The 14,003-nt window shown below is 38.1% G+C and overlaps 1 protein-coding gene across 2 annotated transcripts; it reads right to left on the minus strand.

Moving 5' to 3' along the window:
* Nucleotides 1–2,726: 2,726 nt before the first annotated feature.
* dcun1d2b (DCN1, defective in cullin neddylation 1, domain containing 2b) lies at nucleotides 2,727–13,972 on the minus strand. 2 transcript variants are annotated; one of them, XM_066706329.1, is made up of 7 exons: nucleotides 13,913–13,972; nucleotides 9,239–9,455; nucleotides 8,415–8,583; nucleotides 6,981–7,111; nucleotides 5,270–5,352; nucleotides 4,799–4,895; nucleotides 2,727–3,490 (listed from the first exon to the last, which is right to left on the minus strand). In XM_066706329.1, the coding sequence occupies exons 1-7, from the start codon at nucleotides 13,913–13,915 to the stop codon at nucleotides 3,411–3,413; spliced, it is 780 nt and encodes a 259-aa protein (XP_066562426.1). In that variant the 5' UTR covers nucleotides 13,916–13,972; the 3' UTR covers nucleotides 2,727–3,410. The 2 variants fall into 2 exon arrangements, with proteins under 2 accessions (XP_066562426.1, XP_066562427.1); XM_066706330.1 differs by lacking the exon at nucleotides 13,913–13,972 and adding an exon at nucleotides 13,574–13,872.
* Nucleotides 13,973–14,003: the final 31 nt, after the last annotated feature.

A 14,003-nucleotide genomic window follows, 5' to 3' on the forward strand; every position in this document is an offset into this window, starting at 1 on the left:
AAATAACAATGAAAAATAAAATAAAGTTGTTTTCTTATTCTTTTTTTTCCTCATTTAAACACCAGCAATTTAAACAATCTTTAGTTGTATTTACAAAAGCAATAATACTGATTTTAGGCTGCACTTGATTCAGTACACACTGTCAGCAGTAACTTCATTCAGGGCACTTTATACATGTTACATTGCAGTAATCCAGGCCTTTATACACATCATACACCAAAACCACAATTCAACTTCGCTAGGCAACGTGGGTTTGGAAAAAAGGGCAATTCCAAAAGCTAGGCATCAATGCTGTGTTCTTGTTTTGAATAGTTAAAATAATCTAAGTGTAAACAAGTGTAATTATGTATTCTAAACTGAGGTATAATTAATAATACCTTGTGACAATGGAAGTGCTCAAGTTTCACGTATTGAAACAGTTATGTAATGCAGCAATAAGTTAAGTAAGTACCGATATCTGTCAGGAACTGTTAGTTGACAAGTATGCACAGCAAAATGGCAAGACAGTTCGGGTCAAAAAAGCGCTCGTCTAGATTGTGTTTAGTTCATCATAAAGTGGAAATTGTCCCTCATGTTTAATGATAATATTCTCCTTGGTGTTGTGCTTGATATGCTACCAGTGAAATCAAGATGCAGCACAAAGCTTGTCCCAGGCTAAGACGTCTACTTTCATGACATCTAGTGGTACAGATTGTTCATTTTGGGGAGGCATTCTTCTCTGATATGCAGCCACTTGAGAAAAGCAATATACAAGTAATTATCTATCAACAGAATAGATCAGCCAAGTTCATTTAGAAGTGAGCCCGAGAGGCGAAAGCACAGCTCAAGGGTCAGGGAACTTCCCCAAGGCAGTTATATCAGCTCTGGACAACAGGGATTTTCAATGCAAAAAAAGACTTCACTTTCAGAGTGGCAAAGCACCTGGCAGCCACAGTGTTAGTAATCATGGCTTCATTCATGAATGGATTCAACTAATGAGTGAAGGAGGCAGGAAAATGTAGAGAGGAAGGGTGCCACTGCCACGCTCAGAGGACCGCATTCGCTCCGAGACACACATCTGCTGAAGGTCTGGGCGGAAATGATCTGCTCCAGTTTTTAATACAATATATATATAAACTTAAGTAAATAGTCCTTGCATGTATCGAACATGTTCACAGTTTTAAAATGTAGCAAGTTTTAAATCCGTGTTTTAAATGAATGGGATAATTTTACATCTACTGTAAAAGCTTTATATTATAATAAAGCTATATCTTTAGATTACATGATGGAAACACATTAACTGGTCATATTTACTTCACAGTTTAACAAATTTGTATTAACAACACCTGGGGTGAACAGCAGTTTGTGACTTTTTTTTTTCCAGGATTATTTCAGTGGCAAAATGAATCACCTATAACCCATGATTTCTTTCTTCAGTGTGCTTTCCTGCATCACACCTCATGGGTACAGGCTTACAGTCTAACTGCTGTTCCTGTGGATGTCTAAACTGCCAAGTGAAATTGGGACTAAAACAATGAACACGTCATGAACAGAAGTCACCCTCAACACCTGCTGGACACAAGAATCTCTATGTCTGAATTAATTTAAAACATCAGTAATACTACTAATGCAAGCCAAACAATAGAATCAATATTTTAGGAAAGGCGAACGAGTTCAGTTGTATCCCAAACAGTGGCACCACAATGCCATCTCACTATTCTACTGCACTGCACAACAACACAAGCCTGGGCAGCACTGGGCGATTAAGAAAAACACCATAGAGCACATCAAGTGGAGAAACACAAATGCTGCGTTTCACAGACCTCGATCAGCACTATTCTAGTACTAATCTACCTAAAATAAAATGAGCTAGTGCTCATCAGAGTCTGTAAAACCAGCCAGAAGAGAGCTCAATAAGAGTTTCAATTAGACTTAGATGTGATGAATCTGACAAATAGAACTAAAATACCTTGCTGGACTGTGTGTTATCTACTGTGGTCCTCTTAGTCTTAGTCTGTATTCTGCGTGCCTTCTCGTAGTAGAGAGGTTGGATGCCTTTGCTGAACCCTGCAGTGGATTAATATTGTGGGGTAAAGCTGCAAATAGAAATTCAGGTCTTCGTCATTGATAACCAAAATGAGGAAGACTTGCCCACTTTCAGGCTTGTGATTATTTTTAATATTTCTGAATATATTATTGAGGCTGAGAACTGGCTGTTTTCTTTAGATATATATTTCAAATAATCCATGAACTATTATCTTGTTATGCAATGTCCTGTTTTGTATTCATATAACAAAACAAAATAAACACCAAAATACATGAATTAATCATTTACATTTGAAAGGAAGAAGAACAGATGACAGAGTTCTGTCCACTTCTACGTACTGGTGAAGATCCAGCAGCTACCCCTTCCACAATTCAGACAAATTAAATAATTTTAGAAGAACAAGGAGCATTAAAATAAAGTGACAGCTTTACCTGAGTTTTGCTATACATGATAATGAAGAGACAGCAAAACAGCATTTTAAAGTATTCAGGCTTCTATACGTGTATAGCTGTAAACAATATGGAATCTGGTTAACGACAGGTAATCCAGTCACGACCAAATTACTGGATCACTTTAGAAATGCAGCCTTCCTTTGGTTTGTACTAGTATAACGTAAATTCCTGCTTATTATGTTTGCAAAGTTTCCATTCCACTTTGTCTACTTCATTGTCTGGCATTTAAAAATAAACCAAATGTATGATACTTTAGAACCAAGTCTTTAATGTACACCACACACTTCACTTTTCTTCTTATTTGTATTTAGTTCTCTCTCTCTCTCTCTCTCTATATACATATATATCTATATAGATAGTTATAGATACAGTATTTTACAACTGTAATAATAGTGTCTGCTGGTGTTCACCTGTCATGAACTCAATGGCATGCTGTGCTGTCCGAACATCTCTCTGAGTAAGAAAATGGATCTGTAGTTTACATTGTTTCGAAGTATAAAAAAAAAAAAAAAAAAAAAAGACATGCAGAATCTACATCCTATATCATACAACCATTGCAATATCTGAAGAAAGTTTTTTTTTTTTTTCTTTTCTTACATAAAGCAAGAGCTATCTTCTGAGCCACCACATGTGGGCAGAGTCTGCGTGCCAGCCTTCATAGCGACATCCCGTGAAAGCAGCGAGAAGTGAAGCCAGGTCTCTGGGAGGGTGCGGCCACCCTGTGGCGTGGCCGGTCACCCCAGCAGCAGCGTGTGTGCGTGGCTGTTCCTGTTCAAACCCGCTTCCCTATTCTCCCCAGCTGGTTTTCTTCAACCCCTACCCCCAGCAGCGCGCACACTGCGTGACATCAAGTGTTTTTTTTTTTTTTTGTCTTTATAAAAAAAAAACGACAACAAAATAAAAGGATAAAAGCCCACCCTAGAGCCAGTTAATTATACAGTTTTGCGCTTGCCTCCTGTGACGATTGGACGCGCAAATTCCACAAAGTCGTCTATAAGAACAGGCCAAGCACCTGGAGGAGGGAGAGAGCCATGAACAGAAACTAACCAGAGCATTTTTCACACAGTTCAATTTTGGCTTTTCTCAGCCCTGAAAATGTAAATTATTATTATTATTATTTTTTTTTTAATACAAAAACTTTGCATGCGACAAATGGTTGTGTTCATTATGACATGGATAAACATTTATCTACAGATGTGGCCGAAAGTTTTGGTACCCTTCCACTAAAAAATAAATAAAAAAAAATCTCTGAACTAAGTAGAAATTGACAAAAGTATTTGGTAGCCACCATTCTTTATTTCACATTCAATATACTGTTTGATTTATGATTTAACACATTACTTTAAATAGTAAAACAAATGAAAATGGCACAGACAAAAATATTGGGGCCATTAACCTAATATTTCGTTGCACAGCCTTCAGAGACAATAACTGCAATCAAGCTCTGTCTGTAGCTCTGAATGAGATTTCTACACTTCTCGACTGGTAGTTTGACCCACTCTTCTTGAGCAAACCACTCCAGTTCTCTCAGGTTTGATGGGGACCTTTTTCCAACTGTGAGTTCCTTGGTTCTTTCTCCACTATTCGAACAATCCTTATCTTCATCCTTGGGTCAATTTTCCTCTTGCGGCCACGTCCAGGGATGTTGGCTACAGTCCCATGGGCTTTAAACTTCTTAATAATATTGGCAACAGTGCTCACAGGAACATCAAGCTCTTCAGAGATGGTCTTGTAGGACCATGCTTGGCTATCACCTTCTTTCTAACCTACTCAGACAACTCTCTGGTTTTCCTTCTCTTTTCCATGTTCAGTGTGATGCACACAGCGACACAAAACAGCAGAGCGAGTACTTTTCTCCATTTTTATTGGCTGAATGAGTGATAATGCAATTGAAGACACCCGTCGTCTGCTTGAGGTATCACTACAATACAATTATTTCATATAACTTCTAAAGGGTATCAATATTATTTTCTATTGCATTTTAGAATGTCTTTATAGAATAAGCAACAATTCAGTTCTTTTCACAGTTTTTTGCTTTATTCCACTGAAAAACAAAGACGTGCATGTGTGGATGATCTTTTAATTTCTATACTTTTCAGGGCAAATGGTGCATTATTTGAATAAAATGCAAGGGTATCAATACTTTCGACCATGTCTGTATACCTAGTCTGTATTTTTCTACATGGCTCAAACACTCCAGAGCTGTACAATCAGTTTTACCAACCAGATTAAAAGGGCAATCCCCAAATACATTATGAGAACTAACCTTAGCAGGAGACATTTATAGGGCTTGACAGCAATCTACAGTAAAAGAAGTTACCTTCCTCGTCGTAATTGGACATGTCATCTGCAATCATGTTCCCGAAATCCAAAAGAAGATTCCACGTGTCTTTTGGAATTGATCTCTTGTGATGTTCCTGTGAGGAGCAGAAGTAGATATCGGTGTTCAAACACACATGGGACAGCTGAATAAGATCATGATAATCAGAAGGCATTTGATTGAAGGATAAAAAAATCTTATCACTATTTTGGCATTATGTTAAAAGATAATAGTTTAAACAATACAATTATAAAAAGGTATTAGCTTCTTATCTATCCATCCATACATGTGCTGCACTGTGAGGTATTTTTAATTACTTTGTCTGAGCAAGAAGACATGACATTCATTCAACATCAGCAGAGTGGAGTTTGTCTCTCTCCAGGGAGCTATAGGTCAGTGCTGTCTGTGCCCATGCTCAGTGCGCACTGCAACACACAACCCCACACCACACACTCTCCACAGCAAACTTACCAATAAAAACCTATTCCAGAGGTCTAGAAATTTAAACCTTCCGGTCAAAACTAAATTCCAGTAGGCCACAGCCATTTCTAAATCTGGAACAAACAAAGAACAAGTATTAATGGACTCAAAAATACTCCAAAATCAATTAACAAAATGTGTTTGCAAGGTTACATTTAATCTGCAGGACAGTTCAGTATGGAGAATGGAACACTTCCATCACCCAATATATTAATTATCTTCTTGTAGTTCTCTCTTCATGCTATGAAAACTCACTCATTTCTCTGATGGTGTTCTAACTCTCCATTCATATGCTATGGCAGATATTCTCAGAAACTTTTTCCTGCTGCCATTTGTCCCAATTGCTGGGTCCTTTGGGACACAGATCTTCATTTTATGTGCCACATAAAAAAAAAAAAAAAAGTTATTTTAACTTGTCTGTGTGCCATACCTCTCAGGCCTGGCCTCTGAAAGCTAAAACAATATCCTTTTGTGCAATGCCAAGATCAAAACTGAACACAGCCTTCTAAATAGGGCCACAAACTCGGCAAAATTATAGCTGCGCTTTGAGCCAACAATCTTGCTTCAATAATCACAGGGCCTGTTACTGTAATAAATGTCTCCATTCAGAGATAAGAGGATTCTGTAGTTAATCTACTCCCAAACAATCCTTGGTGGAACAGAATGTTTCTTTGCCTCGGCAACACCTCAGGTCAGTAATGTTCAGCACCCCCTAAATAATGTAAGCCACACAGGGAAATACGGGCTAATATTTCCCCTGGTAAACTCTACTCTGTGGCAGTCATACCTTTCGCTATTTCTGGGCTATTAGCATCCCGCTTCAGAAGAGAAACTGTAAACATCAGATTCTATGCTACACCCACAGTTTGAACCAATATTGTGCTTTTACTTTCACTGGGAGGTCCCACGATAACGATGCCCCAACCTTACCAACACACACATTGTGCTGTGCCCTGCACTGTGACAGAGAGAGGCAGCTATTCAGCCAACGCCCACAACAAAAGCAAAACTGGCAGGGTTACAGGCTGAGAAAAGGCTGTTGGAATCTTCCTGTCGTTTACCCGTGATTACAAAATTCTGCCAACAGCCCTCGTAAAGATGATTCCCCCCCCTCAACCCCAAAGAGTGATGCAAGCTGCAGAGGGCAGGCAGGCATCAGAAACTGCAGCTTGAAGGAGCAGAGAACATCTCCTCCACATCTTACATCTGCTCAAGGACAGGTGTCAAAATCAGAGCGATGGTTCTGTTTCTAAAAAGAGGCTGCTGTTATCTGGTATCTTCACAGTATGTGGAAGAGCAGCTCATATCCAGTCATACTGACATGATTCAATCAGAATTTTAATTGGGAGAGACAAAGTCAGACTAGAGGCTCCTTCATATTAGCTGGAACCAGATTATCCCCACCACCTGGTCTCCCTGAACTAGACCGCAATTTCCACAGTGACTTGTGTATAGTGTGCACAATTTTATGTCACTGAACATACTATACATTTTTGAACTTTTGGAGTATACATTAAAAACACAGATTTAGCAAAACAAAGAACTGCTCAGTGTCTAAAAAAAAGAGAACAGAAAAATAATAGTATATGGTTCAAACTCGGTAGGCATGGTTTCAATTACACCATTGGGAATGTAATTCTCATTCATGTAACACATTAGAAGAGACATAAAAGAAACAAAGCTGTTTACTGTTAATGCTTACCTAAGCCCTTTTGTCCAGGGTTTTTAGCAAAATTAAACGTGAATTGATAGAAGTCTTTGAACTTTCCGGGGTCCTTTAATTCTTGCTCTAATCGTGGGAGGAGTGCTTTGAGTTTATCTGGACTGTCACAGCTGTTGAACAAAACAAAACAGACAAAAAACAGAAAGAATTACAGCAAGAAGTGAAATAGATGGTTCTATTCGACCTGACAACAGACAGAATCAGGAGCATGAGCCACCAGGGCAGGAGGTCAAATTCTGCTGAACCTGTCGCCACTTGTCTGTGAAAAGACTAGTGTGCAGGGTCGTGAATCCAGAGTTTTCTAGCTGGAATTCAATCTGGAATGTAACTGAATTAAAAAATGTGAATCTCTTGATTCATAAATATTTTGGGGGCTATATTCAGAAAAAAAACATACACTCAGTGTATAGCTTTTATTGATTTTGTTTTCTTAAAAAAAATAACAATTAAATTATAAAGAGTCAAATGCAATTGTAAGATGGTAATTTAAGAGCCCTAAACATAACTGAAATATTTCCATTTGACCTTAACATATCAGGAATACAAATTGGGTGGGGAATGCTTTATGATCATGACCCTGGGTGAACTCTTTCTAACTAATGATCTATGCTGAATAGTCCTTCCCTGAACAATCCACACAATGAGGATTGTGGGTGACCTTTATAAAGAAACAAGCTTGTTCATCATGTGACATCAGCACAGTGAGATCCTCAGAACCACCCTTTACCAATTAATTGCTAAAGTGGACATGTTCTTTGTTGTGGTGTTGAATGATGTTCTCATTTTCATATCAACTTCCATTAGCAAAAGCCTTGCTGAACTTGATGAGAATTCTCATGCACTTTAATCAAAAGACATGATACTATGAGGATTTTAGATGCATTATATTTTCAAATGCACAAATCAATCAACTGTTAATTTTCATAGAAGAGGCTTCAGATTATATGCAGTCCTTAATTTCATTAGTAGTAAATTTTCCTATAAATGTATGTATAGCAATAGTGAGAATCAATCCCAATGTACAGTAAGGAGTAAACAGAAAATTATAACTATACAGGAAGTTAACTGTTGCTTACTTTTTTGGACATCTTATTCTTCAAAGGAATAATATAAAATTCAGGGGGGAAAAACTAAAACAGTTTACTAATCAGAGCCTTCAGCCTGGTAATAAAGGAGTCTGTAGGCAGACTGAGAAGGCGGTTACTCCCTTACAATACAACTCTTTGGAAGAGTTGGAAAGGGGAGGGGAAATTTAAAAAAAAAAAAGTCTAAACTGTCAACTGGAGTGAAACCTTTGTAACAGTGGCACTAGTTTTCCCTTGTTGTTAGACAGAATTGAACGACTGTTCTCTCCAATTATGAACAAGCAATTAACCGCTGTAATATAAGTCGATTTGATTGGGGGTTGCTTACCCTAGCTCAGACATGCCGTCCACAAACTCCTTCTTGCTGAATTCACACTGAGTGGCAGCTCTGAACTTCCATGCTACCACCAACACACTGATGCTGGCAGGATCCAGGTTCAAATCGTCACAGAACTGCTGGATGCCATCGATACCAATCTTATTTTCATCCTGAGGATCTGGGGAGGCACAGGCAACGCTTCACAGCAGGTGCACAATGTCATACCACCGTTATTGCTTTGGTTTGTTTTTTTGCGATTTCTTTAATTGTGACTTTATAATGTAACTGCATGATGTTCTGCTACAACCACTGATTCATCAGTCAAAGTATGTACCCAGATAGAAAGGAAATCAAAGGTGGAATAAAGGCAGGCTGGTTCTTTCTGTGAACAGCTGATCATGCAAGAAGCTCAGAGACATAATGCCATGAGAACTACAGAAGTACATTCCTATAACTGACTGAAAATAAATCATGTATGTCAAGGTAAAATGGATGACACAGAAATGATCTTATTTATATATGTTAATACTTGAAAGCAATGAACACCACTAGTGGACACTTAATGTGAAGCATTTTCACAGCCAACTGAAAGATTGTCTCTTACTCATGTGAGCACAGCTAGCTGGAGACTTTTACTTAGGCACTGAAGAACCATGATTAAAAAATCAAAACTTTGAATGCAAAGTTAAATCAATGAGATAAACAACAACAAAGGAAACTGCTCAATTATGCGGGGATGGGGAACATTAAACATAACAACACAGCTGTCACTTTTGAATCAACGACGACTGCTACCATGTCATTTTAGAAGAAAGTAAGAAAATAACACTTGCCTTTATATCGGTTATAAAGCTGTTCTAATTTCTTTCGGTCTACTGAGTTTTTCATGGATTCCTTGTAGTAGAGATCTGGATTCTGGAAGTAGTTGTCCGTTGCCACTTCTAATTTCCAGTCATTCTGCGTCAAGCAGTACACAGCGGTCTTCTCTCCAGCTTGAGTAAATGCCATAAACTGGCGAACCTTATCCTTCTGTGATGATTTGAGCTTATGCTACAAAAAATAAAACAAGCAGCGTCACTCAAACAAATGGGCAATTGTGTTCAGACTGTAAAACCAGGTTTATGTACAGTTTCTGGGGCCCCTCTTTTTTGTGTGCATTAATTCTTGTTTGTGCTCTCTTGGTTCCAATAAGCCTTTGCCTTCACCAGCTGGAAACTACTGCATCACATCTTTCTCTTGCGTTTCAATGGACTCCCTTTCTGCCTTCAGCCCCAGTATTTGAAGTCTAATCTCATTTTAAAATAATTGTGGTGGGGGGTGGGGGTTGGAAGCGGTAGAGTCTCAATCTTAAAAGATAACTTTTTTCAGGAGAAAACTTTCCAGAATCAAACAATTGCCTTGACTTTAATTAAACAAAAATACTACTGCCTTTTCTTTATACCAGTGTTTCTGTGCAATATGTTGAGTGGTCTAGATGTGGCACAGTATGTGTATATGGGGACCATGTCACTTTCTACACACAGAGCTTTGCATTTTTTCAGTTTCTTTCTGTTGTTCCATACAATTTAACCAAGGAAAAACATGTTGCTTTAAAAAGAAAACATAATAATCTTGCAGCTTTCATTTCTCCATTATTGAACAGGTTTACATAATTATATGCAGACATCATAGACCAAGTGGATGAAAGGAAAAGTATTTTTGTTCTCCTGGCTCATTAGCCTCCGAGGTCATATTACTATGTACTTAATTCACAATTCGAACAGAGAATTCTGTAACACAACAATAAGGCTTAATTTTCCTTAGCAGCAGTCATCCATTGCAATTTGCAATCCAACAGAAGAGACTGGACATTTTGTTAATCATGGCAATACATTTACTACTTTAAGATAATGTTAATTTCTCATTCATTTATTAAATTTACAAAACTGAATCTAGTGAACAAATTGTTCAATTCATAGGGGGAAATAGCCTTTGTTTATACATTTTTTATATATATGTTTCTGTAATAAAAACAGTTTTGCTAAAGCAGTCTTAAAATCTCATCTTTTCCTAAATAAAATAAAAAAGCATATTATAAATGCAAACTCTAACCTTTATCAAAATGTAGCCCTCATTTGATTGCTTAAGTAAAGCATCCCTTTATTACCCTATATGTGGTCTACACAACCTAAACATAACCAGTAGACCATTCCCCCTACATCTGTACTGCTAATTAAAAGTTACTGTGGTGACATTTTCACATTTTTACAAGTTTTCCATTATTTTATTGTGAAGTTTCTTTTGATAACATCCACATTTTACAGTCAATACACATATGGCAAATAATTCGCTTAACAACTAAATAATAATCAGATTGTTTATGCTGAACTGTCACAGTGCATTGCAGTGCAGAATATTTTGAGCTAGCCTCAATCTAGTTCAGGTGGTATTATTATTATATTTCTTAGCAGACTACTTTATCCAGTGCAACTTGCATACAATTACCCATTCATACACCTGGAGTTTTAGTGGACAATCTAGGTAAAGTACCTTGCTCAAGAGTACAGTAGTGTCCCCCACCTGGAGTTGAACCCTCTGCTCCAGGGTCCAGAGCCCAAACCACTACTCCACAATGCGGACAGTAGAAAAGCAACCCTACCGAATGCCTGTTTAATTTGATGTGATTTCCCTGTACAATTTTGCTAAATTATTCCAAATAATGATGTCTAAGCAATCTAAATGTAACTATAAGACCACTCCTACCTCCTTCTGTATCCCTAATTAAAACTTGGGGAAATGTTCTAATTTAGATTTTCATTTAACGTGAAATTTATCATAAACCAAATCTTCAGTGAATTTTCAATACCACCTTAATAATATTCAGAATATTTACTGTGCACCGTGATAGTGGATTGCAGTGCAGAAAGGAGAGGCATTTCAGTAGCCTATATTCCATCGTTTAACATCAGTGGACAACCTCACCCACTGTAAGGGCCAGCCTGAACCCCAAACCTAGGCAACACCAGAATTTTAAACTAGACCCATAATAATCTACACCCAAGTAAGATTAGTTAAGAAAAGCAACCCTAACCTTAATGAAAGGCTATGTTTACTGGGATTCCATACCATCATCTGCATCGCTAATTAAACATACCATTGCTAAACTATAAAATAAATAAGTAAAGATGTTTGGGACAACTGTGAAGTAGCCTAATATTTATGCACCAGAAACATCCTCACAAATGTATATGCTTTATCTTGCTGCCTTTTATTGAGAACTTCCAGAAAATTATAAATTACACAACATATAGGATTCATCAATTAACAGAAAAGGGGGTTTAATCCAGATATGCATCCGTTTTTAATGCTTCTAAAACAATACATTATTTCAAAAGACCTACAGTGACCCAAACAGCACCATTTACAACAAAGTGATACTGTCAACAAGACTACACAAGGCTACATTTCATCACCTGAATGCAAAAAACTACTACTACAAATGACTGAAAGAAGAATGGGAAGATGCATGAAATTAAAATAAATGGTGTACCACTGTGTAAAAAAGTATGTATTGTCATTGCAAAAGTCAAGAAACTAAAATTGCAATGGACCATTTATTTAGGAAGAGAATGGATCTTTGGTGGACCAAGAACACAGTTAGACACCAATGTCCTAGAAGAAGCCAGGACTAAAATCAATGGAAACTCTTCAGAGGCCTTCTTCCAAGAACTTCTTTGAAGTTGCTGTATACAAACACATATGTACAGTATTGCACATAACAGCTACATCTTCTTGGAAGCACGTTCATTAAAGTTACTTCCTTACCTAGGAAATTCCGCAGTCCATTTGTACTACAAGAGTCCCTAACTGTGTCAGCAGCACTACACTTAGCTCTGTTCATGAGGAGATCCACTTCTCTGTAAGAGAGGAGTGGAAAATAAAATGCCCTACTGTGGATTAGTACTGATGAGAGAAACCAGAGTGTTTTGCATTGGCCAACAGAATGAAAGAAAATGTTTGTTTTTTTAAAGAAGTTAACAGGAGCAAACAAGCATGTTTTATTTACCCATACATTATATAGATCTTATCTGATTATTCTTATGATCCATAAGTGTTTCATACAATCCATGTGATCCAAATAAAAGTTATTAATGGTTAACGGTTAATGAAAAAATAAACCCACAGATATATTTAAATAAGAACACAAGGCATCTCATTCACCCCCCATACTGGAAACTATTTTCTTTACCAATTCCCAACAGCAATTTCAGTGAGAAGCAATTCCACTAGATTTTGTCAAACAAGATATAAAGTTATGTCACTTTCTATTCTGAAAACTACATATATCAAGCCACAAGCATATTTTGGACAATGCTTCATGTTTATTATAAACAGCAGAATAAGAAAATGAAGTGAGGGCACCATGCAAGTTGGTCGTGTAAAGAAGAGGAGTCTTGCAACTCAATAATGATGCAACCGGTATTCATTTAGAACTGCGCACTCAGCATTCAAGACAGCTGTACACTCGACCACTGACCCTATCCTTACCACAGATAGGAGTATTTTAACCAGTACACTTCTTCATACATTTACAAATAAGTGAAGCATGAAGCAAACAAGAAAAAAAAAACAGACACACACACACACACCATCATATTCTGTCATGTCCTGTATTTACAAAATGCACAATACGGCGGGAATGTCACCCATTCTGCAGTGATTTAAAACACAATGCAGTGCCACGCTGCTCGTCACTTCACTTCAGTGCATCAATAACGTGCACATGGTGTGAATCATAGGCTACTGTAGCACACGTGTAAAGCAAAACCAGAATCAACTATATTGGCATGTCCATTGTCATCGTATTGTTTTGATTAGTACAGATAATAAAAACAAATTGCAGTACATGCATGCAGGTGTGCACATATATTTAGATGTATGAACAATGCACGGTTTGTGTCGTATTTTGTCAACGAGGCGCACGTTTTCATCGAAAATAAACAAACGCCTGCAGATATAATGCATTTCAATTAGCCACGTACAGTAACGCCTTATATACGCACGAACTCAAAGATGACATTGAGGAATCGCAGCGCCAAGGGAAACCAGCGTCCCGGGCAAAGCACTGTAGTTGAATGGTGCTCAGTGTGTGAAAAGCTGTGGTTTAATATCCCACTCGTCCTACTTACTATCCGGGCTCCGCCAGCGCAGTTATTCGCGACCCAGTTCCCGGGTGTGTGCGGACGGTCAGCTCTTCTCTCCCAACTTGCTCAGAGACCAAAAAGGGAAAGGTACGTGCGGTGCAAGTGCCAGTGTCAGCTCTCAAAATACCAACAACTCTGCCTGACCTTCCTTTTCACTGATCAATTGCCACAGTAAAACCCACTGACAATGCGACACTGGTAAAGGACACTTCATCTGCACTATCCCCTGAGTGCCTTGCGCACAACCCGTCCCGGTTCCCACCGCTTCACCCTGCCGTTGTGGTTTATTTGTTTGTTTGGGTTTATTATTTTGATCTTACCTACCATTTTATCACCAGCTGTTTGACCAACTTGATTGCCAGTGGCTCGCCGTGCGCCTGCGCACCAGCCTCCGGGGAGTGCGCTGCAGTGTCAG

This window comes from Amia ocellicauda, chromosome 6, assembly GCF_036373705.1.
Source record: "Amia ocellicauda isolate fAmiCal2 chromosome 6, fAmiCal2.hap1, whole genome shotgun sequence".
Lineage (NCBI taxonomy): Eukaryota > Metazoa > Chordata > Actinopteri > Amiiformes > Amiidae > Amia > Amia ocellicauda.